A 26684-nucleotide genomic window follows, 5' to 3' on the forward strand; every position below is an offset into this window, starting at 1 on the left:
TAACAATTTAAATTATAAATCAACTTTTCTGATCTGCTTTAATTCTCCTTATTATCATTAACATTTTTAAAATGCTGTGCCTTATTGATAACGTCAGACACTGTGGCATGATTTAAGGAATATTTCACCACGCAGAATGTATAATGTAAGGTAATATTTATTATAGTGTTTACTTTTTTTTAAAAGCTAAATTAATTATTTGTGTAATAAAAATATGTATGTTATTGTAACATGTTAAAATGTATTTGTTTATACTAATTTAAGCGTTTAAACATAAGAAAAATAATTCCTCCACTTGGGTGATGAATTAAGGTTGGCCAGGAAGCATTGGATTTGGCCAAAGCACACCAACAGAAAGTCATATTCTAACACTGGCATCACTTGAACCCTGACCTATTCATCCATATGACATAGCTAAGGTTAAAATACATGTTGCATAAGATATAGAAAATTGATATCTTGCTATTTATCAAATCATCAATTTAATTTCTCCAAAATATGCCTGGCAAAAATATAATTGTCAGACCCATAGTGCAAGCAAGCGCTACTGGTCCTCGGCGCCGTAAGGGCTTGGGTGATTTACCTCTGATGTCCCTGAGACTATCCTACTATGGCTCTGCAGACTGGGCCAAGTACAACCTTTTCAGCACTTGGCTAGAAGTCTCTGGGAAAATAGCTTTACCTCCATTATGTGCTCAGAAACAGACCAGAGGCTTCCAAAATGGATTTCATAGGCCTCCATTACTTTAACTCACTCATACACACAGTGCACCACACAGGCCAAATACCGAAAGCAGGCACAATATACACTTGGGATGTTACCGCTAGGATCTGTGTTACCACATAGAAGTACAAGTGGGCAAGCAGGGCTTTACTACAGTGACTCGGATAAAAAGGTCTGGTCACAACTGTGGATTCACAAAACACCATCTGCTGACACCACTGCTGTACAATCTAAGCTAATGACCGGGACACTAGTCCGCTATCGGTAAAATGAGTGCATGCTTGGTGCACACCTCCAGGTCACAGGACAGGTCCAGGACCTCACCTACATCAAGGGACAGGCCTAGGTCTCTGTTCACAAACTAAATTAGCATGAGGCTAATGCCAGAATCAAAAACCAGGACAACAGATACTTGCAGTTGCGCACTCGGCCAGAAACATGACTGTACCTCATCTCGGTGACATTCCCACCTTACCAATGATCATATCTTTTATCATGTGAAGTCTGGTGAACTTTGAGTCAATATTTAATATTTTAAAAGAGGTGAGGCAAAACATAGACTTGCCTGCAATTTTGCATAGGACTGCCTACAGCACAGATTTTTTTCTGAAACGTTTGCACCAATTTTCACCAGATTTAACATGCACACTGCTCTTGTTCCAAGCACATTCATACATTTTTTTAGAAAGCTTCCAATTAGTAATTATAAAGTATTTGGAATAATCCTTATTTCAAATACTTTTGTTTAATGATCCCAGTTGAACCCGTAAACAAAAGGAAAAAACAAGCAGCGTGATGGGGCTACCAACACGGGAGGGGTGAGTTAAATCACGGAGGGTTGGGGAAGCAACAGGAGGGTGGGCGGGAAAGGCAGCATTGTGGGCATGGGTGGTTAAAGGAACACGGATGGTGTGAGTTTGGGAAGGAACACAGAAAGCAGGGGTGGGGGAAAGCAAATGGAGAAAGGAGGAATGGAGAGAGCAAATGGACAAGGGAGAGTGCAGTGTGAAGCAGGGGAGAAGCAGAGGGGTGAAAAAGCAATAAAGGGAGATAAGCATGTTGTTAAATTGATAAATCCCATTGTAAGCTAACAATATATCTTGCAACAGGTGGTGCAAGACCTAAAAAGGATGGAGGAAGTTATGCAGCTTTGAAATATCATTATTTTGACTCCATCAATTTCACTGTCGTGGGGTTAAAAATAGTAAATCTACAATTACTGACAGAAACCTTTCAGAGGGAAAGCGGGGGTTTCTGGTCCCAAATGTGGTAGATGAGGTATTTTACTCCTGAGGTCCTGGGAGCCGACCTACTAAGGATCCCGATCAACTGGGGCAAGTACCTCTTCGCCTCTTGACTCTCAGTGCTAGCTATGTTTGAGCAGTCAAGGCTCCCTCAGGGGGGATGTACATACAGGTCAGTGAAGATGAGTCATAACCCAAAGTGCAAACAATACAAACAATAAATCAATGTCCAGCTAAATACTTGCTTTTATAAGAAAAAGGAGTATTTTATTTCTAACTCTACACATGCAAAGAAATGCGAAATTCAATTGCAATAACAAAATCCCCCTTGAGGTCAGGGCTTTAAAAGTTGTCAGTTATATCCCTGTCTCACCCTCCTTCGTGTAATGTGCTCAGGGTTATTTTCCATTTACTGATGAATCCATCAGGAAATTCAAACAATTTTGCCGTACTCAAGAGTTCCCTTTGACTCCTCAGGATTTTAGTCAAAAGTGTCTTTGGTGCTGCAGCACCCACAGCAGCAAATTATAGTTCAAGTCTTACCCGCTGATCAGAGTAGCTTCCATCTCACAACGATGTGGTAAGGCAAGTTCTCCCAAGCAGGGGCAATTCAGTCCCTCTGCTCCTTCCTGGAGTCCCGCCAGGACACGTCATCCTCCTCTGTGTCCTCCTGGTCCTTTGTGGGTCAGTCAAGGCAGATCTTTCTATGCGGCTAGACCTGCTGGTGACGGCCGAAGTCTGGTGATGTGGTCCCGGCAGCCCCTCCTGGCATACAGGGTTGCTATCGTGCCTTTCGGATGCAACATAGATTCCTCAGGTGCAAATGCATACACCATAGCAGCCCCTCCTGGTATATGGGGTCAGGCATTCATGAGTCTTAGCATATTGGTCACACTACTTCTCCACTGGTGGTTTCTCTAGCACATACGTGATCACTGCAACAAGGTGGTGTGGGAATAGCGCCTTCCTCACAGCGCTCCATACATGGCACAGTCTACGGTGGCCCTCTCCTGGCAGACAGGGGTCTCTGAAAACAGCCCTGCAAATAGGCTACAGCCCAACCAGTGCACAGCAGAATCCCCATCATCTCTCATAGGGAGTCCTCAAGGTAGTTTTCCCCACTGGACCTCGCTCCCCCAACGCTTTCCTCTACTTCACAGGGCACAAGGAACTAACATAAAACCGCTAAGCCAGACACCTACCTTGAAACACCTTGGACCATAAAACTAAAAATTGCCTTTATTAATGCACATTTTGGCCTTCTTCCAGGATCATCTCATGCAATGCCATGGCTATGTACAAACAAACCTATGCCCTGTAGATTATGACAAAAGGAGATGAAAATATAATTCACTTAGTTTGCATATGTCAGGACCTGATGGAAGAAAGAAGAAACATATTAACGTCGTGGACTCCATGGACTTCAATCCTGTAAGCAAGCTCTGACAAGATGTTTTAAATCAACAGACATAGTCCGGAATGCTGCTTTTGTTAAAATTATGCTACTGATAAAAAATAAATTGGACTCCTGCGAATAGTCCGTAGAAAGCTAAGAAGGCCGAACCAGCAAAGTTACTCCCATAGAGGGTTTAATCAGGGCAGACACATTAGCGAACTTGCACAGAATTATATTACGAAGAAATGTACTTTTTTTTAGATATTAATAGGGGTGAAATTAAACAAGGTTCCTGTAAGGTTTTTTAAATTAAAAATACATATAGGGTTACCAGGGCAATTCTACCTGGAACTTTAGCTTTGATATAATGAAAAATATAGTTTATTTGCCAAAATGTATTAATTTTAATGTTTAATTGTATATCATGCGTGGTGACATTTTACAAGTGTATATTGAATGATTTTAAATAATCAAACCAAATATTGATTCAACATTGACAGTATTGTAGTAGTGTATAGTATGGTCTTAATATATGTGTAAGTTGATATGCCTGTGCAATTTTTCAAGGAAATTGGGACACAAACCGTCAAAAGAAATGGTGAAACCTGAAACACATTACAAGGAAATCACTAAAAACAGAATGTCTAAATCTACTGGGAGATATTAGATTATCAGTGGAACTTGTCAAACCTACTGTACAGCACAACCAAATGATTTTGACCAGTTTCTTGATTCAACCATATTTAACTAGTGTTCTTAACCCCAACATAGGTTTGTTTTGACGCGTTTCAAGTTTGATATTTTTCATCGCATGACAAGCTTCACAACTAATAATAACTAGTCACAACTAATAATGCACTGCCCTTATGACAAGATGTCTGAACAATCTACCATACACGTACTGTTTTCTGTAAATTTAACAAGGATCTGAGGATTTATTTTATTAAGCCTCTATTGAAATCACTACATTTTAGACAATGTAGGCCGGCATATTTATATTTACAATCACTACCAAATTTGTATTCATGTGTGTCTTTGGCTAGATATTTGAAGGCTGTAATTTGCAGAAGTAAGTCACTAACTACTGTATGCTAAGTTTCACATGCTTTTTATCTGTACTCTTATTTTATAATTTTATGTATTTCTAATATATTGTTATGCATACTTTTATGATTCATTACCTTGAATCGAATAAAGATGATTATGATATGATATGTCAAACACAATATTGTGACTTACAAGTTTGGCGATGGTGTCATGTGTCATCTGTGGCACTCTAAGCCAGGTCTACTCAATCTAAAATCATATGTTCCATTTCATACCCCACTGGCTCTTATAAGCTGCATTTAGCCATTTCATGTTTATTGTACACATCAGATATTATGAATGTGAAATTGCTAACAATCTGTTTGTTCCTATTCTCAGTGTCAGAGGGAAAGAAGAATGTATTATAATATTCGGGGATGAACAGGTAGGTTCTGTTAATTTTAATTTATCAAATTGTTGCACATAATTTTATCCCCATAGATACGTGGCGGACTCCCAATGCAATTTAGTGATTAGCTAAAATATCAGATTTAAAATTTCGTATGACATGAATATCATGTCAGAAATATTGTGACTACCAAAATATCCTGGAAGAGAATATCTAAGTTAAGCCTCTCTTGTTTTTGGTATATAATATAGTTTTTAAGAATATTGTTGTATTTAATATCGTTTATTTGAATATAGTTTTAATAAATATGTTTTTTCTATTAATTTAATATTTATTAGTATATTAATTTTAGGTGCTTTGTTATTACTTTTTTAATATAGTTTGTGATTTTAAATATACCATTTTGTAAATGTAATTAGTAATTTACAATGAAGTAGCACATTGTTGGATTTGTAAGGGAATAGAGCGGGAAGAATTATAATTAATGTAATTTTAATTGTAATTGTATATATATATCTATAGATATATATATATATAAACACACAAGAGAGTTGCCCCCTCGGAAAAGCCACAAAAAAAGGTAGGTTTCTTTTCGTTTATTGCAGGAAGTTTGCAGCACAGCAGGCATGACACATTGCAATAAGTTTGTTCAGTTCGCCGACGCGTTTCGTGCATTCAAGCACTTCTTCACAGGCATGCTGGTCAAACAGCGCAAGGCAGGGTGTGCACTATTTATTTCAAAGCATGAGTCCCGCCCATGTGGGCGTAAGCTCCTCGCAGAGCTTCTTGGTCCCCGTAGTGCTCAATAATTATCCTCCAGTGAGTAGCTCATTGCGTTGCCAAATTAAACCCTGATTAAAACCCATGTGGGTATGCAAAGTCTCACACTCACGCAGCGCCGCTTGTAGCAACTTCCCAAAACAACCTCCTTTCCAAACACGGTGCTCATCAAGTGAAGACACCCTCAAACCGCTTTCATGCAGCAGGGCTTTTCCACGGCCGGGCCAGCCGTAATCCATAAACACACAAGAGAGTTGCCCCCTCGGAAAAGCCACAAAAAAAGGTAGGTTTCTTTTCGTTTATTGCAGGAAGTTTGCAGCACAGCAGGCATGACACATTGCAATAAGTTTGTTCAGTTCGCCGACGCGTTTCGTGCATTCAAGCACTTCTTCACAGGCATGCTGGTCAAACAGCGCAAGGCAGGGTGTGCACTATTTATTTCAAAGCATGAGTCCCGCCCATGTGGGCGTAAGCTCCTCGCAGAGCTTCTTGGTCCCCGTAGTGCTCAATAATTATCCTCCAGTGAGTAGCTCATTGCGTTGCCAAATTAAACCCTGATTAAAACCCATGTGGGTATGCAAAGTCTCACACTCACGCAGCGCCGCTTGTAGCAACTTCCCAAAACAACCTCCTTTCCAAACACGGTGCTCATCAAGTGAAGACACCCTCAAACCGCTTTCATGCAGCAGGGCTTTTCCACGGCCGGGCCAGCCGTAATCCATAAACACACAAGAGAGTTGCCCCCTCGGAAAAGCCACAAAAAAAGGTAGGTTTCTTTTCGTTTATTGCAGGAAGTTTGCAGCACAGCAGGCATGACACATTGCAATAAGTTTGTTCAGTTCGCCGACGCGTTTCGTGCATTCAAGCACTTCTTCACAGGCATGCTGGTCAAACAGCGCAAGGCAGGGTGTGCACTATTTATTTCAAAGCATGAGTCCCGCCCATGTGGGCGTAAGCTCCTCGCAGAGCTTCTTGGTCCCCGTAGTGCTCAATAATTATCCTCCAGTGAGTAGCTCATTGCGTTGCCAAATTAAACCCTGATTAAAACCCATGTGGGTATGCAAAGTCTCACACTCACGCAGCGCCGCTTGTAGCAACTTCCCAAAACAACCTCCTTTCCAAACACGGTGCTCATCAAGTGAAGACACCCTCAAACCGCTTTCATGCAGCAGGGCTTTTCCACGGCCGGGCCAGCCGTAATCCATAAACACACAAGAGAGTTGCCCCCTCGGAAAAGCCACAAAAAAAGGTAGGTTTCTTTTCGTTTATTGCAGGAAGTTTGCAGCACAGCAGGCATGACACATTGCAATAAGTTTGTTCAGTTCGCCGACGCGTTTCGTGCATTCAAGCACTTCTTCACAGGCATGCTGGTCAAACAGCGCAAGGCAGGGTGTGCACTATTTAGTGTGAGACTTTGCATACCCACATGGGTTTTAATCAGGGTTTAATTTGGCAACGCAATGAGCTACTCACTGGAGGATAATTATTGAGCACTACGGGGACCAAGAAGCTCTGCGAGGAGCTTACGCCCACATGGGCGGGACTCATGCTTTGAAATAAATAGTGCACACCCTGCCTTGCGCTGTTTGACCAGCATGCCTGTGAAGAAGTGCTTGAATGCACGAAACGCGTCGGCGAACTGAACAAACTTATTGCAATGTGTCATGCCTGCTGTGCTGCAAACTTCCTGCAATAAACGAAAAGAAACCTACCTTTTTTTGTGGCTTTTCCGAGGGGGCAACTCTCTTGTGTGTTTATGGATTACGGCTGGCCCGGCCGTGGAAAAGCCCTGCTGCATGAAAGCGGTTTGAGGGTGTCTTCACTTGATGAGCACCGTGTTTGGAAAGGAGGTTGTTTTGGGAAGTTGCTACAAGCGGCGCTGCGTGAGTGTGAGACTTTGCATACCCACATGGGTTTTAATCAGGGTTTAATTTGGCAACGCAATGAGCTACTCACTGGAGGATAATTATTGAGCACTACGGGGACCAAGAAGCTCTGCGAGGAGCTTACGCCCACATGGGCGGGACTCATGCTTTGAAATAAATAGTGCACACCCTGCCTTGCGCTGTTTGACCAGCATGCCTGTGAAGAAGTGCTTGAATGCACGAAACGCGTCGGCGAACTGAACAAACTTATTGCAATGTGTCATGCCTGCTGTGCTGCAAACTTCCTGCAATAAACGAAAAGAAACCTACCTTTTTTTGTGGCTTTTCCGAGGGGGCAACTCTCTTGTGTGTTTATGGATTACGGCTGGCCCGGCCGTGGAAAAGCCCTGCTGCATGAAAGCGGTTTGAGGGTGTCTTCACTTGATGAGCACCGTGTTTGGAAAGGAGGTTGTTTTGGGAAGTTGCTACAAGCGGCGCTGCGTGAGTGTGAGACTTTGCATACCCACATGGGTTTTAATCAGGGTTTAATTTGGCAACGCAATGAGCTACTCACTGGAGGATAATTATTGAGCACTACGGGGACCAAGAAGCTCTGCGAGGAGCTTACGCCCACATGGGCGGGACTCATGCTTTGAAATAAATAGTGCACACCCTGCCTTGCGCTGTTTGACCAGCATGCCTGTGAAGAAGTGCTTGAATGCACGAAACGCGTCGGCGAACTGAACAAACTTATTGCAATGTGTCATGCCTGCTGTGCTGCAAACTTCCTGCAATAAACGAAAAGAAACCTACCTTTTTTTGTGGCTTTTCCGAGGGGGCAACTCTCTTGTGTGTTTATGGATTACGGCTGGCCCGGCCGTGGAAAAGCCCTGCTGCATGAAAGCGGTTTGAGGGTGTCTTCACTTGATGAGCACCGTGTTTGGAAAGGAGGTTGTTTTGGGAAGTTGCTACAAGCGGCGCTGCGTGAGTGTGAGACTTTGCATACCCACATGGGTTTTAATCAGGGTTTAATTTGGCAACGCAATGAGCTACTCACTGGAGGATAATTATTGAGCACTACGGGGACCAAGAAGCTCTGCGAGGAGCTTACGCCCACATGGGCGGGACTCATGCTTTGAAATAAATAGTGCACACCCTGCCTTGCGCTGTTTGACCAGCATGCCTGTGAAGAAGTGCTTGAATGCACGAAACGCGTCGGCGAACTGAACAAACTTATTGCAATGTGTCATGCCTGCTGTGCTGCAAACTTCCTGCAATAAACGAAAAGAAACCTACCTTTTTTTGTGGCTTTTCCGAGGGGGCAACTCTCTTGTGTGTTTATGGATTACGGCTGGCCCGGCCGTGGAAAAGCCCTGCTGCATGAAAGCGGTTTGAGGGTGTCTTCACTTGATGAGCACCGTGTTTGGAAAGGAGGTTGTTTTGGGAAGTTGCTACAAGCGGCGCTGCGTGAGTGTGAGACTTTGCATACCCACATGGGTTTTAATCAGGGTTTAATTTGGCAACGCAATGAGCTACTCACTGGAGGATAATTATTGAGCACTACGGGGACCAAGAAGCTCTGCGAGGAGCTTACGCCCACATGGGCGGGACTCATGCTTTGAAATAAATAGTGCACACCCTGCCTTGCGCTGTTTGACCAGCATGCCTGTGAAGAAGTGCTTGAATGCACGAAACGCGTCGGCGAACTGAACAAACTTATTGCAATGTGTCATGCCTGCTGTGCTGCAAACTTCCTGCAATAAACGAAAAGAAACCTACCTTTTTTTGTGGCTTTTCCGAGGGGGCAACTCTCTTGTGTGTTTATGGATTACGGCTGGCCCGGCCGTGGAAAAGCCCTGCTGCATGAAAGCGGTTTGAGGGTGTCTTCACTTGATGAGCACCGTGTTTGGAAAGGAGGTTGTTTTGGGAAGTTGCTACAAGCGGCGCTGCGTGAGTGTGAGACTTTGCATACCCACATGGGTTTTAATCAGGGTTTAATTTGGCAACGCAATGAGCTACTCACTGGAGGATAATTATTGAGCACTACGGGGACCAAGAAGCTCTGCGAGGAGCTTACGCCCACATGGGCGGGACTCATGCTTTGAAATAAATAGTGCACACCCTGCCTTGCGCTGTTTGACCAGCATGCCTGTGAAGAAGTGCTTGAATGCACGAAACGCGTCGGCGAACTGAACAAACTTATTGCAATGTGTCATGCCTGCTGTGCTGCAAACTTCCTGCAATAAACGAAAAGAAACCTACCTTTTTTTGTGGCTTTTCCGAGGGGGCAACTCTCTTGTGTGTTTATATATATATATATAGATATATATATAATTGCTCCAGGTCCCGCTAGAAATCCAAGGCACTCGCAGGTGGGTGCGGTCTGCGGTAGAGGGTTCCCGCAATAACACAAAGCTCGGCTCCCAAGAATCTGCTTAGAAGAACCGCACTCGTAAACCAAGTGGATGCTCACACCATCGTTTTTATTTTCTCAGAGACAACAGACGCGTTTCAGCATCAAGCCTTCGTCAGTGTTAGTCGCACTGCGCAGGCTGGCCAAGGTATTAATACAGTCACATGTTTAGCTAAACATTGATGATGGACTATAAACAGTGTAGATATATATATATATATATATATATTGCGCTCTTCACAATCCCAGGATCCCAGGAAGGAAATGACAGCACTCGGGGGGTATTTTCCTCACACAGTAGTTTTATTCACACAAGCACGCCACAGACGCGTTTCAGCACTTGGCCTTCGTCAGTGTGTGTGTTTACACATAGAAAAACCGGTTTACTTAATATAGGTCATAAGGTACAAAGGTTACACCTCCTGGTCGATATCGACAGAGGACTACAAATCTCCCAGGACACTCCATCTTGGAATGGTAATTATATACATGTATATACACATCTATAAACACATTATCAACAACATCTGATACATGTTCTTAACGTATTCCTACCTATGGATAGGTAAATGTGCAAGTAAGGGGAGAACGGTTGTGTGTTATTAATAGATTTTAAATACACTGTTTGATATAGCCGTGGATCGGCAATGGTCCTCTTAAACTAATAGGAGGTGACATACTATATACAACCTATGTACACAATATTTACACTATAATTACTAAGGTGTGCCCATGTCAAGACAACTAATGAGAGGCGTGAGGAGCCCGAAACACTGTGAAGATGTGCCAGTACAAACAATCTGGTTAATGTTAATATAATATGTCACCTGAGGATCAAGGAGCCCCCTGATCCGGTGAATCGTCCCTGAGTGACGACAGGAGGGGTGTGTATGTGACACTAATTCCATCCCATAGACTAAGTGAGGTCCATAAGTCTACAAACAGGAGTAACATGTTCTCAATTCAGCTCAGTTATCTCCTCTTCTATCTACATGACCACATACACTATATGTACACACCCATATATCCAAGTGACAATATATACAGTGCTAATTACAATTCAAAATATTGTAATCCAATACGGATCCACAAGAACAGAGTACATATAGGCCTGAAAGCAATGAAATTACGGTTTGCCTAGATGAAAGACCATTTCCTCCCCGCTATTCATACCTTTTGGCCACTTCGTGGAGAGGTCTATAATGTAACGTGACTCAAGCCTGCGAAGACGTCGCAGTTGGTCACCCCCTCTAGCATTAGTTTTGATGGTATCTAGCCCAAAATACTGGAGCTGGCTGCGATCCCTATTGTGTTTCTCGGCAAAGTGCCGGGCGACCGGATATGCCTGGTCAGCCTTGTCAATGGCCCTTAGGTGTTCCAAGATTCGCAACTTAAGCATGTTGATGGTGCTCCCTATGTAGCGGAGGCCACAAGGGCAGACCAAACAATACACTGCTAGGGGAGTGCTGCAGGTTATAAACTGTTTGATATGCAGTTTCTTGCCTGTGTCTACGTTCTCCACTGTACGAACTCTCCTGCTTCCAGCGCAAGCTTTACACTTTCCGCAGGGAAAAAATCCACTCATCGATTTAAGAGTATTACTTTTCGGGAGTGGTTTTTCTAGGTGGCTGGTCACCAGATAATCTCTAAGAGATCTGGTTTTGTTGAAGGTTATAAGCGGGTGGATAGGTAGATCATCTTTGATGGTACTGTCAGTAGTGAGAATATGCCAATTTTTGCGCAGCATAGACCTGAGATCTTGTGCTCCAGCCGAAAAGGGAGTTATGAGTCTAAATTTCCCTTTTCCGTCATCACCTTCCTTGATGACAGGTTTCGGGGTAATTAGGGAGTCTCTAGGGATAGCCCTTACTTTCTTTAAGGTGTTTCTCAGAATGGACTTACCATACCCTCTAGCCTCAAATCTCTTTACACAATCCTGTGCTGCCTTATCAAAGTCCTCTAATCTTGAGCAATTCCTACGGAGCCGGAGAAGCTCGCCGTAGGGAATGCTCTTGATCAGTTGGGGGGGATGGCTACTGCTGGCAAAAAGGGTAGAATTGCCTGCCGTTGACTTTCTGTGTAGAGCCGTATGGATCTGCTGGTCTGCTGTAAACACTTTCAGGTCAAGGTATTCAGCTGATGAATTGCTTACCGTCCCCGAAAAGTGTAGGTTATAGGCGTTCTCATTCAGTTGGTTGATAAAGGCATTTGCTGTTTCAAAGGAGCCCCGCCATACAATAAACAGATCATCAATGTATCTGTACCATCCCTCTGTCCTGCCCTCCACTCCGTCCACCATACAGCTCCTGGGTACTTGCTCCTCCCACCAGCCCACGAAAAGATTCGCGTAGCTGGGAGCGAAGCAAGTACCCATCGCCGTCCCAGACACCTGTCTAAACAGTTGGTCCTCGAATAAAAATATATTATTGTTCAGACAAAAATCGATGAACTCGAGGATCATATCGTTGTGGGTTGTAAACCTCAATTGTCTCAAGTTCAAAAAGTGCTGAACAGCTTCGAGGCCCTGTCGGTGGTCAATGACGGTGTACAGGCTTGTGATGTCAAGTACGATCAGCAGGCAGTCCTTGTCCCAGTTCACATTCCTTATAGAGTTCAGGAAATCCTTGGTGTCACGTACGTATGAAGGCAATGTGAGTACCAAGGGAAATAGAAATTTATCTACGAATCGGGACATACTTTCAGTGAGGCTGCCAACTGAAGATACGATAGGACGGCCTGGGGGATGCAAGCTGTCCTTATGTAGTTTTGGCAGATGGTAGAAGGTAGGTATGAGGGGTTGAGATGTCCGGAGGTAGAGAAATTCATCTTTACTCAGCATATTTTGATTATGCCATTTCCCTATCAGTTGGTCATAGTTCCGGATACTTTCCAGGTATATCTCGTTAGTACACTTGACATAGAACTTGGTATCAGATAATTGGCGTAATGCTTCCAGTCTATAGTACTCTTTAGTGAGAATTACAACGTTGCCCCCTTTGTCTGAAGGTTTGATGATGATTTGATCATCCTTCATGAGATTTTGTAGGGCCATTTTTTGTTGTTCTGTGATAGAGGGTTCCCGCAATAACACAAAGCTCGGCTCCCAAGAATCTGCTTAGAAGAACCGCACTCGTAAACCAAGTGGATGCTCACACCATCGTTTAGTGATTAGCTAAAATTTCAGATTTAAAATTTCGTATGACATGAATATCATGTCAGAAATATTGTGACTACCAAAATATCCTGGAAGAGAATATCTAAGTTAAGCCTCTCTTGTTTTTGGTATATAATATAGTTTTTAAGAATATTGTTGTATTTAATATCGTTTATTTGAATATAGTTTTAATAAATATGTTTTTTCTATTAATTTAATATTTATTAGTATATTAATTTTAGGTGCTTTGTTATTACTTTTTTAATATAGTTTGTGATTTTAAATATACCATTTTGTAAATGTAATTAGTAATTTACAATGAAGTAGCACATTGTTGGATTTGTAAGGGAATAGAGCGGGAAGAATTATAATTAATGTAATTTTAATTGTAATTGTATATATATATCTATAGATATATATATATATAGATATATATATAATTGCTCCAGGTCCCGCTAGAAATCCAAGGCACTCGCAGGTGGGTGCGGTCTGCGGTAGAGGGTTCCCGCAATAACACAAAGCTCGGCTCCCAAGAATCTGCTTAGAAGAACCGCACTCGTAAACCAAGTGGATGCTCACACCATCGTTTTTATTTTCTCAGAGACAACAGACGCGTTTCAGCATCAAGCCTTCGTCAGTGTTAGTCGCACTGCGCAGGCTGGCCAAGGTATTAATACAGTCACATGTTTAGCTAAACATTGATGATGGACTATAAACAGTGTAGATATATATATATATATATATATATATATATATATATATATATATATATATATATAATATTGTTCTCTAACAAATAATAATGAGTTGGAAAGGTATATGTACTCCTTACGAAGTTCAACAATTCCCCTACTGTTGCCTACATTGGAGTGGGAATAATAAATGTAACCCTTCAAAAGTACAAAACCTTCCCTACTGTTGCTTAGACTGCAGTGGGAATAATAAATCTAACACCTCTGAAGTCCAACTCTTGCATAGACTGAAATAAGAACAGTTAATTTAGCTGCTTCAAAGATCAAATGTTTCCCTACTGCTGTTTAGCCTGTAGTGGGAATACAAATTGTAACCCCCTTCAATCAATCAATCAATCAGGACATTTGTAGAGCGCGCTACTCACCCGCAAGGGTCTCAAAGCGCTGGGAGGGGGGTGGGGGGTGCTGCTACTGCTCGAAGAGCCAGGTCTTGAGTTGCTTCCTGAAGGAGAGATGGTCCTGGGTCAGTCGTAGGTGGGTGGGGAGGGAGTTCCACGTTTTGGCAGCCAGGTAGGAGAAGGATCTTCCTCCGGTGGTGGTTCTGTGAATCCGTGGGATGGTGGCGAGGGCGAGGCCTGCTGAGCGGAGCTGTCTGGTGGGTGTGTAGAACGTGAGGCGGTTGTTGAGGTATTTGGGGCCAGTGTCGTGGAGAGCTTTGTGAGCGTGGGTGAGGAGCCTGAACGTGATCCTTTTGCTGACGGGGAGCCAGTGCAGGTCTCTCAGGTGGGTAGAGATGTGGCTGTGTCGGGGGATGTCCAGGATGAGTCGTGCAGAAGCGTTCTGTATGTGTTGGAGTCTTTTCTGTAGTTTGGCTGGGGTTCCGGCGTAGAGGGCGTTCCCGTAGTCCAGTCGGCTGGTGACGAGGGCCTGGGTGACCGTTTTTCTGGTGTTGGCGGGATCCACCGGAAGATCTTTCGGAGCATGCGCAGGGTGTTGAAACATGATGATGAGACAGCGTTGACTTGTTTGGTCATCGTGAGGGAGGAGTCCAGGATTAAGCCTAGGTTGCGTGCATGGTCCGTGGGCTTGGGGGCGGTGCCCAGTGCAGGGGGCCACCAGGAGTCATCCCAGGCAGAGGGGGATGGTCCCAGGATGAGGACTTCCGTCTTGTCTGAGTTCAGTTTCAGCCGGCTGAGCTTCATCCATTCCGCGACGTCTTTCATTCCTTCCTGGAGGCTGGCTCTGGCGGTGGCGGAGTAGTTGGTGAGGAAAAGGATCAGCTGGGTGTCGTCAGTGTAGGAGATGATGTTTAGGTTGTGTTGGCGTGCGATGGCTGCGAGGGGTGTCATGTAGATGTTGAAGAGGGTGGGGCTGAGCGAGGAGCCTTGCGGTACGCCGCAGATGATCTTGGTGGCCGCTGAGCGGAAGGGAGGGAGGCGGACTCGCTGAGTTCAGTCGGAGAGGAAGGAGGTGATCCATGCCAGGGCCATATCTTGGATCCCGGCGTGGTGGAGGCGGCTTGTTATGGTGCGGTGGCAGACTGTGTCGAATGCGGCCGATAGGTCGAGGAGGATGAGTGCAGCAGTTTCCCTGTTGTCGAGCAGGGACCTGATGTCGTCGGTGGCTGCGATGAGGGAGGTCTCGGTGCTGTGGTTTGCTCGCAATACGGACTGCGAAGGGTCGAGGGATCCGTTGGTCTCGAGGAAGGAGGTTAGCTGTTTGTTGACGGTCTTCTCGATGAATTTAGCGGGGAACGGAAGGAGCGAGATGGGGCGGAAGTTCTTGAGGTCCGTGGGGTCTGCGGTGGGTTTCTTCAGGAGGGCGCTGATCTCCGCATGTTTCCAGCTCTCCGGAAAGGTGGCGGATGCAAAGGAGTTGTTAATGATGTCCCGGAGTTGGGGTGCGATGATGGAGTCGGCTTTGTTAAAGATGTGGTGTGGACAGGGGTTGGCAGGGGAGCCGGTGTGGATGGTGTTCATCACGAGGGTGGTGTCTTCAGTGCTGACAGGGGTCCAGGTGCAGAGGATGGTGGCGGGGGGCGTTGGTTCGGTGGTTGGGTGCGTTGTCTGGGCGCTGAAGCTGTTGTGTATGTTGGCGATCTTGTGGTGGAAGAACGAGGCGAGTGCGTCGCAGAGGTCTTGCGAGAGCGTGATGTCGTTGTTGCTGGCGCTGGGGTTGGAGAGCTCTTTAACGATGTTGAAGAGTTCCTTGCTGTTGTGGGTGTTGTTGTCCAGTCATTCTCTGAATGCTGTCCTTTTGGTGGTGCGGATCAGCTGGTGGTGTTTGCGGATGGCGTTCTTGAGGGCTGTCATGTTTCCTGTTGACTGGTTGTGGCGCCAAGCTTTCTCGAGGGTACGGCAGGATTTTTGGGAGTCTTTGAGGTCGTTGGTGAACCACGAGGTTTTCTTGCTGCTGGGTCTGCTGGGAGGATTTTTCAGCAGTGCAAGGGCATCGGCGCAGTTGGTGAGCCACTGTGTGAGGTTACGGGCTGCTTCTTTGGAGTTCGTAGTGTTGGTGGGGGGGTTTCGGCTCAGGGCGGTGGTGAGCTGGGTCGTAGTTTTCCTGAAGTTGAAGTGGACGCAGCTACGGTCTGTCCAGTGTGGTCCGGTGGAGTGGCTGAAGGCGATGTGGTTGCTGGAGGAGAAGACTCGGTCAAGTGTGTGGCCCGCCTAGTGGGTGGGGGTGTTCACCAGTTGCTTTAGTCCGAGGTTGGTGAGGTTGTCCAGCAGGGTGGTGGTGTTGTTGTCGTTGTTGTTTTTCAGGTGGAAGTTGAGGTCTCCCAGGAGGATGTAGTCTGAGGAGGTGAGGGCTTGCGGGCTGATGAAGTCTGCAATGGCTTCGCTGAACTGTGAGCGTGGACCCGGTGGTCTGTAGATGAGAGTACCTCTGAGGGTGGTCTTGGGGTCGGTGTGTATCTGGAAGTGAAGGTGCTCGGCTGCGGTGAGGGTGTCGTCGGAGTTGGTCGTGATGCGGATGGTGTTATTGTGGACTATGACGATGCCTCCTCCTGTTTGGTTGATGCGGTCCCTCCGGGTGATCTTGTAGCCATGGCTATGGCAATGTCGGGGGCTGAGGAGGCGTTCATCCAGGTTTCTGTGAGGAAGGCGACGTCTGGTGATGTTGTGTCGAGGAGGTTCCAGAGTTCGACGGCGTGCCTGTGGATGGAGCGGGTGTTGAGCAGGATGCACTTGATCTGATTGTTGCTGGTGCCTGGCCTAGCGGGTGCGGTGCAGGTCCGGAGGCAGGTGAATTTGCAGGCTTGGCAGGTGAAGGGTCCGTGGGTGCGTTTCGGGCTGGCTCGGTGGCAGGCGGGGTTCCGGCTGGTGTTGAGAGCGTGGAGGGTGGCGTCATCGTAGTTCAGACGGGTGTGCTGGTATCGCTGAGGGCCAGGGGTCCTGGCGCTGGGCGCGGTCCAGGCGCGGACAGGCGCAGACGGGCTTACCTTTGGCGTGCCTTTGGCGCGCCCGCTGCGCGTACGCGTGGACTCAAAGTGTGAGTGAGGAGCAGCTGGGAGGCCGGAGCGGGGAGGGGAATGGGAGGGGGTACAGAAGAGAAAGGGGCGGGCCGCAGGGGAGCAGCGGCGGGGAGCGGGGGGGTAAAGAGCGGTAAAAAACGGAGGCGAGGGGGCAAAGAAAACAAGACAATTACGGGCAGCAATACAGGCACAGAGTAAAAACACACAATACTCAGCTGCAGGAGCAGCGACGAAACACGGGGGGAAAGGCAGGCACAGGAACAAAAACCAGAAGCTCAGCTGCAGGGTAGCGGCGAACTCGTGGCAGCAGCGGGGAAGTCTGGCACACTCACAGGGAGTCATGCAGTGCGTGGAGCGACCGGCCCTGAAGCAGGGTCAAGGGTCGCAGCTCACCACTGCGCGGACTCCGCCATAAATGGCCAAGTGGGAGGGAGGAGCAGCTGGGAGGCGGGAGCGGGGAGGCGAATGGGAGAGGGTACAGAAGAGAAAGGGGCGGGGCCACAGGAGAGCAGCGGCGGGGAGCGGGGGGTAAAGAGCGGGAAAAAACGGAGGCGAGGGGGCAAAGAAAAAAAGACAATTACGGGCAGCAATACAGGCACAGAGTAAAAACACACAATACTCAGCTGCAGGAGCAGCGACGAAACACGGGGAGAAAGGCAGGCACAGGAACAAAAACCAGAAGCTCAGCTGCAGGGCAGTGGCGAACTCGTGGCAGCAGCGGTGAAACCTGGCACACTCATGGAGAGGCGAGCAGTGCGTGGAGCCATCGACCCTGAAGCAGGGTCAAGGGTCGCAGCTCACCACTGCGCGGACGCCGCCATAAATGGCCAAGTGGGAGGGAGGAGCAGCTTCGAATCTCTAGTGCCTTCCCTACTCTTTCATAAATTGGAGTAGGAATAATAAATTAAACCCATCAAAACTCCTACAGTTTCCTTAATGTTGTTTTGATTAGATTTATATCTCATTTAATGTTGTTTATTTTCATTTGTTTCTTAATATTTTGTTTATTTAAATGTTTGTATTTTGAGATTTTTTTTATCACTTGTTAGATTACTTTATTTAATAATTCTTTTTCATTTTTTTGCTGTTATTATTTTTGTAGATTTGTAATTATTAAAATATAATCTTTCTTTTTAAATATGTCTGTATATTGTTTCTATTTTAAGTGCCTGATAACGATGTGACTCGGAAAGCCTCCAACCACAGGTCAGAGGCTTTCTGAGTCACATCATAGGTTTCACTTCCGACCGCCGCCGATTTCGGTTTCCGACAGGCTTTCCATGTCGGGTTCCCGACATGGAAAGCTAGAGGGAACACCTCTAGTGCCTCCCTGTTAATCCCTGCATCTTGAGGTGCCTGCCACATGGTGCAGTGATTAACAGAAACTCACATTTCTCTATAGGAGGTAATGCTATGGCCGGTTTATGGCTGCAGCACAAGCTCCCATATGGAAATGGGAGTATTCGACTTAAGTCCTACCGACATTGTAATCAGGTCCTTAGTGTACGACATTAAATAAAACTATTTTTAAATGTTTATTTTAATAGTAGGTTACATATTTTTGTTGGCTGTATATGTGTTTGCTAGTTTTCACTTAATTTTACTACTAATATTTAAAATTGAATGCATTTAAAAAATGTTTATTCATTTTGTGTGTGTATATGTACATATATGTATGTGTGTGTGTGTGCATATATATATTTATGTATCCAAACACCTCGTCACTGCTCCAACTCCTCGGAAAAAACTAATGCGGACCCAGATAAGTGCTTAACTTAATTTATTTTGCCAGTGTCTGCCATTACGCGTTTCAGCCGAACTAGTGACCTTGATCACATGACAATGCTTAGGTATCACCACCTGCAAGTGCTTCACATGAACAATGGACATAGACAATATACTTTGCCTCATCAGGTTCTTTCCATGCGTAAATGCTTTGAAAAACATGACATTTCAGATACAAGTTACTGGTAAGTATGGTTAGAATTACTTTTCAGGGTCAGTGCTGGGCTAAAAGATGCAGCACTGGGTTATCCCCTTGATAACAGGTAAGTACATCGGAATTTGTTGTTCGGATGATTTTAGGTGAATATTTAAAAGTTGCAAAACTCCACACTTAAAATAATTTCCAAGTGAAACCAGTCAATGTTAGCCTATGGAAGAAATTCAAGTTACTGGTAGGTATGGTTAGAAATACTTTTCAGGATCAGTACTGGGCTTAAAGATGCAGCACTGAGGTCTCTCCTGATAACAGGTGAGTAAATCGGAATTCATAGTACATCCAGTAAGCGCCACAGAGCTGCGTAGCAGAAAGATGTAAAAAGGAGCACGGCCTGCACCACCTCTCTGCAACGCAGCGCAGTGGCACTTCCTGGAAGTACCTGGTGGGCTACTTGGCCCTTATGGTCCCTCAGGTTTGAAGAGGAATATTTTCCCGAACTTCAAACGCGGCACAGGGCGTGTTTGAACACATCACGGCAGGCCCCTCCCATCCCTTCACCACTGTGTAAATGCGCCCTGTCACCGTTCTAAGTTGAGAGATTAAGTCCCCTTCAATCGTAAGGGTCCCTAGGGTCAAAGTAGCCCACTAGGTACCTCCAGTAAGCGCCACAGAGCTGCGTTGCAACGAGGTGTAAAAAGGGGAGTGGCCTCTGAACACCTGTCTGCAACGCAGCTCCCTGGCGCATACTAGAGATACCTGTTGGCCTATTTGGCCTTCAGGGACCCTCAGTATTGAAAGAGAATGAATTCCCCAACTTAAAACGCGCCACTGGGCGCGCTTGCACAGTGGTGCAGGAAGGAGGCGTGGCCTAAGGTGATATGTCTGCAAGCACACCCTGTGGCGCGTTTTAAGTTAGAGAATTAATTCCTCCTCAATCCTGTGGGTCCCTGGGGGCCAACTAGCCCACCAGGTACCTCCAGTATGCGCCAGGAGGCTGCATTGCAGAGAGGTGTTCAGAGGCCACGCCCCTTTTTACAACACTCTGCAAAGCAGCTCCGTGGCCCTTACTGGAGGTACCTGGTGGGCTAGTTGCCCCCCAGGGACCCTCAGTATTGACAAGGAATTAATTCCCCAACTTAAACCGCGCCACAGGGCGTGTTTGCACGCATTTGAACTCAGGCCCCACCCCATCCCTTCACCACTGTGCAAACGCGCCCCGTGGCGCGTTTTAAGTTGGGGGATTAACTCCCCATGAATACTGAGCGTCCCTGGGGTGCAACTAGCCCACCAGCTACCTCCAGTAAGCACCACAGAGCTGCGTTGCAGAGGGGTGTAAAAAGGGGCTTGGCCTCAGAACACCTCTCTGCAACGCAGCTCCCTGCCGCATACTAGAGGTACCTGGTGGGCTAGTTGGCCCCCAGGGACCCCCAGTATTCAAGGGGAATTTGTATTTTTTGAAGGGGGGCTGAAGGGGGGCTAGTGTAGCCCCCCTTCTTTTTCTAATTTTTTTGGCCCTGGGGACCCCATCCCCGCGGGCCTGCCCCCAATTTTTTTTAAACTATTTAAAAATTGGGAAGGGTGGCACATGGTCCCACTCCTAAGGCAATAATCTGCCCTGGGACCCCATCCCCTGGGGCATGGGCCTTTTTTTTTTAAATTTTCCTTTTGGTGAGGGGGGCCGCGTGACCCCCCTCCTGGGCCACTATTAGCCCCCGGGGCTGGCTCACTCCGTTTGGGACCGTGGGGGGTCCCCAATCGCCCCACAGTCCCAGCCGGCTCCCCGCATCCTGCCGGACCCGGCATTGCTTTTCCACTTGGGGAGCAGCTAACATGCTGCTCCCCATGAGGAAAAGCAATCTGCTTTGCTTCATTGAAGCGAGGTTTCCCTGCTCTCGCTTCAATGAAGCAAAGCAGTTTGCAATGGCAGGGTGGGAGCCGCGAGGCTCCCGCCCTGCCATTGCAAAAAGCAGTGTCCCGGGTGTGGGCACCCCGGGACACTGCAGGAGCCGGCCCTGGGGGGTGGCGGTCCCCAGGGCCATAGAGGGCTCCAAGAGGGGGGCTGCGCGGCCCCCCTCCCACATTTGTTACAAGCGGGGCCTAAGAGCCCCCACCCAATTTCACTAAGCCCCAGGGGTGGTGGTCCCCGGGGCTGGGGGGGCCTGAGAGCCCCCTCGCCCATTTAAAACAAGCCCCGGGGGATGGCGGTCCCCGGGGCTGCGGGGGGGGCACCGTGAGCCCCCGCATATATTAAATTAGAGCCCCGGGGGTGGCTGTCCCCGGGGTTGGGGGGGCCTAAGAGCCCCCCCGCCCATTTGAAACAAGCCCCGGAGGGTGGCGGTCCCCGGGGCTGCAGGGGGCCCCTGAGCCCCCTGCATATATGAAGTAAGAGCCCCGTGGGTGGCGGTCCCCGGGGCAGTGTGGGGGGGATTGGGACCCCCCCATACTATTTTCTTCATAATGCCCCCAGGATTTGGCCTCCCCGGAGGCAAATTACCACATTTACCGCCGGAGACTGCGCGCATCCCGCAATTTAAATTAAAAAAATATTTTTTTGGGGGGACCCCTGAGCAGGCCTGGGGGGTCAGGGTGTGTCTATCCTGCCCCCTTTTCACATTTTGCGGTGTTTGTTTTAGGTTTCTTGTGCCTCGGTTCTATCGAGGCACAAGACGGCATCGAGGCACAAGACGGCTGCCAACACTTCCTGATTTTCACTGTTGACAGCCAATTAGCATACAGCTCGTTCACGGCACGGTGCGTGCAGGCTGTGCTTAGGGTACGCGGATAGGTACGCGGATCCACTGCGCCCATAGATATATAAAGGACTTTAACTGTCACTTTCTCAGGAACTACTGAACGGATTTACACCAAATAAGCAAAAGGCATGAGTCTGAAGCAAGGACTACCTCGTTGCCAAATTTGGTGTAATTCCGTTCAGCAGTTCGGGCTGTAGCTGCGGCTAAAGGTCCTTTGGGAAATTGCATGGGGAAAATGCATTTTGGGACCCCCCTTTTTTCTCGGCCCCCGCTTGATGAATCATCGTGAACCTTTCAGGATAGGAGCGGACCGGAGCTGGCCAAAAGTTTGTAAAATTTCACGCAGATTTGTAAACCGGCGCCAAAGTTATTGGGAATAGAATGTTATGTTGTGGATTTCCTATGGGTAATAGGTCTTAACTCTAACTACCTATTAGTTTATATATATATATATATATATATATATATATATATATATATATATATATATATATATATATATATATATATATATATATATCAAACTGACTGACACATTTCGGCCTCATAAACTTTGTCAATTTCCGACATGGTGTTTTTTTAATAAGATAATTTTGAATAAATAATTTTGAAATAAGACTCGAGAGTGCGCGACAATTCCTTTGGGAGGTTCTGAAAACTGAGCGCAGATGCAGCGTTGTGATTGGTCTGAGCACCGTAGATCGGTGCTCAGATGGCGTCTGGGGGCATGGGCATGTTCCCCACCTGGTTGTGTAATTCAGCCTGGTAGGGGACATGAAAAGTGCGCATGATTGTTTGGCCAGACCAAGATGGCCGGCAAACCAGTAATGGCCACTAGGAATGTTCAAACCACTCCTCCCCTTGTGCGTCCAGCTCTGCCCCGCCCTATCCCAGCCCTGCACCGTCAAAAAATTAAATTATAATAACTACGCTAGTGGACGAGACGCCCCTTTTCAGTCATGCAGTATTTTTTATTTTAGAGCAGTTCGGATACACAAGATGTTAATCCCTGTCTGATTTATAAGCTAGACTGTTGGTGTCAACGGCTAAGCAAGCCCAATAATGCTATCAGCACATAAAAGAGCCATATTTGTCCGCCGCTGTCTTGCCCTCGGCCACTATCGGCTAATTAACTCCTAGGAGGGATGTTCAGCTCTGTGAGGGTATTTGATATCTGATCTGTTATTCTACTTTCTACGTCCCAATAAACGTGCTCCTGGTGTGTTCTTGCACTCTGCTGAGAGTGTTAACAGTGATAATTGCCCTCTTCTACTGCATACCTCATGTTTCTAACAACCGCCAGAAACAATACACAGATCACACTTTAACGAATGTAGCACAATCAGTGAAGTGAACCATTTAGAAGTCTCATCTTTATTTCAATTGTAAAATCCACATTTTCAGTGCCTCTGCCAAGGTTTCGAATGCATTTGTAAAGGTCGAGGTACATACAATCCTAACTCTTTCCTTCACATATCCGTACTCCCCAAAGACACTCAGTAGTTAGCTTGTCATGTTTTGCGCTTACAGTATTGCACCTCAATTTGCTTTGTTTTGCTCTACAGGGTTGTGTTAACATTATATTGGCTTCATTCATGGCAGAAACACTGAGGTGGGTAACACTAATTATAATAAAGTTAATTATATTAGAACATTGTGGTGCTGAGAGCTCCATTAAAGACAATAGGCTAATATTGACTGGTATATACTGTCTTCTGTAATAATACTATGCTTGTCCTGTTGTTTCTCCCTGTTTATTTTAGAACATTATCGCCTTTCTACCTCTGTCTACACCAGTCACTAAAGCTTCATTCCATTTTTAGAGTCCATCTCCTGCCCTGAGCCTTTTACTCTGGGCTAGGGCTTTAATTGACCCTTGTAGGCCCTGGCAGGAGGCTCTCATGGTTTATTGGTGGAATTGGTGGAATTCTCTTCCTCCGCATATTCGGGCTATTGATGACCTTCTTCAGTTTAGACGGGCCATCAAGACCATTTTATTTGTTTAGCTCTCATGCTGTGTCCTATGGCCTTCCTGATTTTCTTCGGTGTTGTGTTGTGTTTGCCTTGTCAAAGCGCCAGGACGCCCCTTCGCTGGGGCAGCTGTGCGCGGTATAAGTAAAAATAACATAACATTGACTTGACATAAAGTATCATCTTAATTAGGAATTGTAATCTCAACTAGACATGTCATATATCACTATGCGAATATGGTACTTGTCAGTGTTTACATAGACCGACATTATGAAGGAGCTACAGTGACGTGGAGGTGTGTGGTCCAAACATTACTCAACATAAACATCAGTTAGGCTCTGACATGATGTAATGTTCTGGAAGATGGGAAGGGAGCCTGCTGTTAATGCTGCTGGAGGGAGATTTGTGTGTGGCACGGCTTGCAAACACAGAGGTCCTGTGGGCGCCATGGGGTAAGCCTTGAGGAAGGTTTTAAATGGAATATTAGTGCTTTGAAGTCCAGGGAAAGAGGGTCCCTCCATGCTCCATATCTATATTTCTAGAACTGCAGTTCCCCCAATGTCTGTTGCATCACTTGTGTAGTTGCGACATTCATCAAGCAGCCATCTTCCTCACCGGCTGCTAAAATAATCCGTTTTTGCTCTTAAACACTGATTAAATCTCTGGCACCTCTTCTGGAGTATAGTAGGTATAAAACTTTTATAATAAGTAAAAAATTAAATACACCCATTAAAATACCAATCAAAACCCAAGACGTTTATTGTTTAAGTCTCAATATTGATAGTATCCGAGCAACACTGCATTTTATTTCCACTTTTCAGACAAGTTCTTTGGGGCATGTGTGAGCTGCTTTTGGAACCACAGTAACCATGGCCAACTGCGACATGCCTAAATTGCCAAGTACCTCCATTGTAAGCTTTGGCTTACAGGGTGTAGTGGGGGCAAAAGGTCAGAGCTCAGGCTTTGAGGGCGATATAGGGTGAAACACTTAGATCGGACAGCTCATATAACTCTCACAATTCAAATATTTTCCAAGTAGTTATTCTTTTAGACATAGTTAATATGTTATTGAAATGAAGGAAATACAATGCAATACAGTCACACAGCTATCTGGAAAGGCTACAGTCAAAAGCAGTGCAGGGCTTTATTAATCAGAGCCACATAGTTACCTAGGTAGCCTAGCACCATCGTTCAGGGAAGAGGGCATTGCACACACACACCTGGCAGATGATGTTGGGAGATTGAGATGCTCTAGACTCTGCTCGAGTTGAGATCTGTTTCAGGTGGGGTCCAGTGATAACTGAAGGTCAATGGAGTCGAGTGGCCAGGTGGAGTACCAGAGGTCCTCCTCTGCTGCTCAGGAAAAAAGAACACTGCGGTAGCAGTCAACATCACTTTTAGAAAACAGCTGTGCAGTTGTGGCTATAGGTCCGATCACTCACTCGCACTTTAATGCACAAAGGATCCACTGCTCCCCATCATTTGACCGGTGATGCCCCTTTGATGTCCAACCAGTCATGGATTTACTACGAGTGTCCTCTCCCTTCATATTGCTGAGCACTGTCACTCTACTAAGGCCATTGAAATGTAAAAGCCAGTTGAAGAAATAGGGAACATCTTCAAATTAGAGCTGTTTCAAAAATATGAATGCTTAAGCTATACAGAATACATTTGATCCTTGGCTGTTCTACCAGCAGTTGTCAATGATTGAACCCCACAACTAAAGTTGAGTGCATTATGATGGAATTTTGAATGCATGACAAAGGTAAGACAAGACTATGAATAATAAAATCAAACACAAACAATACTTTTAATGGTAACTTAAAGAAAACTATAGAACTTCATCCTTCTTCCTTATACACACTAACATCCAAAATAGGAAACAGGCTCACATACACAATCTCAGATTCCTCCCTCACACAAAGCCATATCTCAGAACGTGGTTACCACTACTCCCAGTATCCCCTTCAATGCTTTCTTCTATTACATCTTCACAAAGCACACCTCTGTTGTAACACCCAGAGTTCTGAAAACCCGTGTCATTCATCAATTCTGTATCAGTGAGGGTTCACCCCTCACCCCTGATTCACAGCTGTGCATATCTGGGCTGTCCAATCTTTGTACAGTGTCACGTTTTGCATCTATAAACATCAAACTGGCAAATATGTTCTGGTATCCTGTCAATTCTTGTGGCTGCTGTGCCCTCGGTAATGCAATATATGCTTATAGGTCTAGTTGTAGTCCAAGTACTACCCTATTTCCCTCTGTATTTTTTACTAGAATCTCCAGATGATTGTGCATTACCATAATATGTGTATAAAGGTACATTGTTGCCCACAGCCACAGATGAATGTGTTGTTAAACAATGCACCTGCACTTTAATAAATACCCTTCCCTTTCCTTGCAGTCACACTAGAACTAGTCTACTTCCTTCTTTTCCAGTCATCAAGATTAATATTACCAAATCCAAGACTGAATGCAGAGGGTGCAATGCACCCAAACTATATCCTGCATCGACATTTCAGTATCATGTCTTCTTCTTTTTTTTTTTAATATCTTTTATTGCATTTTTTGGTTATTCTGTTGTCAAATACACAGACGCGAAGTAATGTCATGAGTAGTGTACAATACAGTCATTACATGTCTCTGCAGTTGTTCAGGTGCATTGATGCATACATATAAAAGACACTATAATAAAGGCAAAGTGGTGTACACAGTATGACAAGGTCGTTAGTTATAGTTGCACAACAAGCCTAGATAATTTATCGCATATCAACAACAGCAGTTCACTGAATAAACTATTCGTTCCTCAACTCCCCTCCAAAGGAATGAACAGGTTG

At 45.8% G+C, this 26684-nt stretch overlaps 1 protein-coding gene across 1 annotated transcript in view; it reads left to right on the top strand.

Moving 5' to 3' along the window:
- The window catches only part of LOC144819969 (cilia- and flagella-associated protein 337-like), a 235564-nt gene that overhangs the window by 43473 nt on the left and 165407 nt on the right, over positions 1-26684 (top strand). Inside the window, exons 4-5 of the mRNA XM_078677647.1 lie at positions 4790-4835; positions 23439-23485. Of these exons, the coding sequence (XP_078533773.1) occupies positions 4790-4835; positions 23439-23485 (93 nt within the window). The remainder of the gene's footprint in view (positions 1-4789; positions 4836-23438; positions 23486-26684) is intronic.

Source organism: Lissotriton helveticus, chromosome 2_1 (assembly GCF_964261635.1).
Source record: "Lissotriton helveticus chromosome 2_1, aLisHel1.1, whole genome shotgun sequence".
NCBI classification, from domain to species: domain Eukaryota; kingdom Metazoa; phylum Chordata; class Amphibia; order Caudata; family Salamandridae; genus Lissotriton; species Lissotriton helveticus.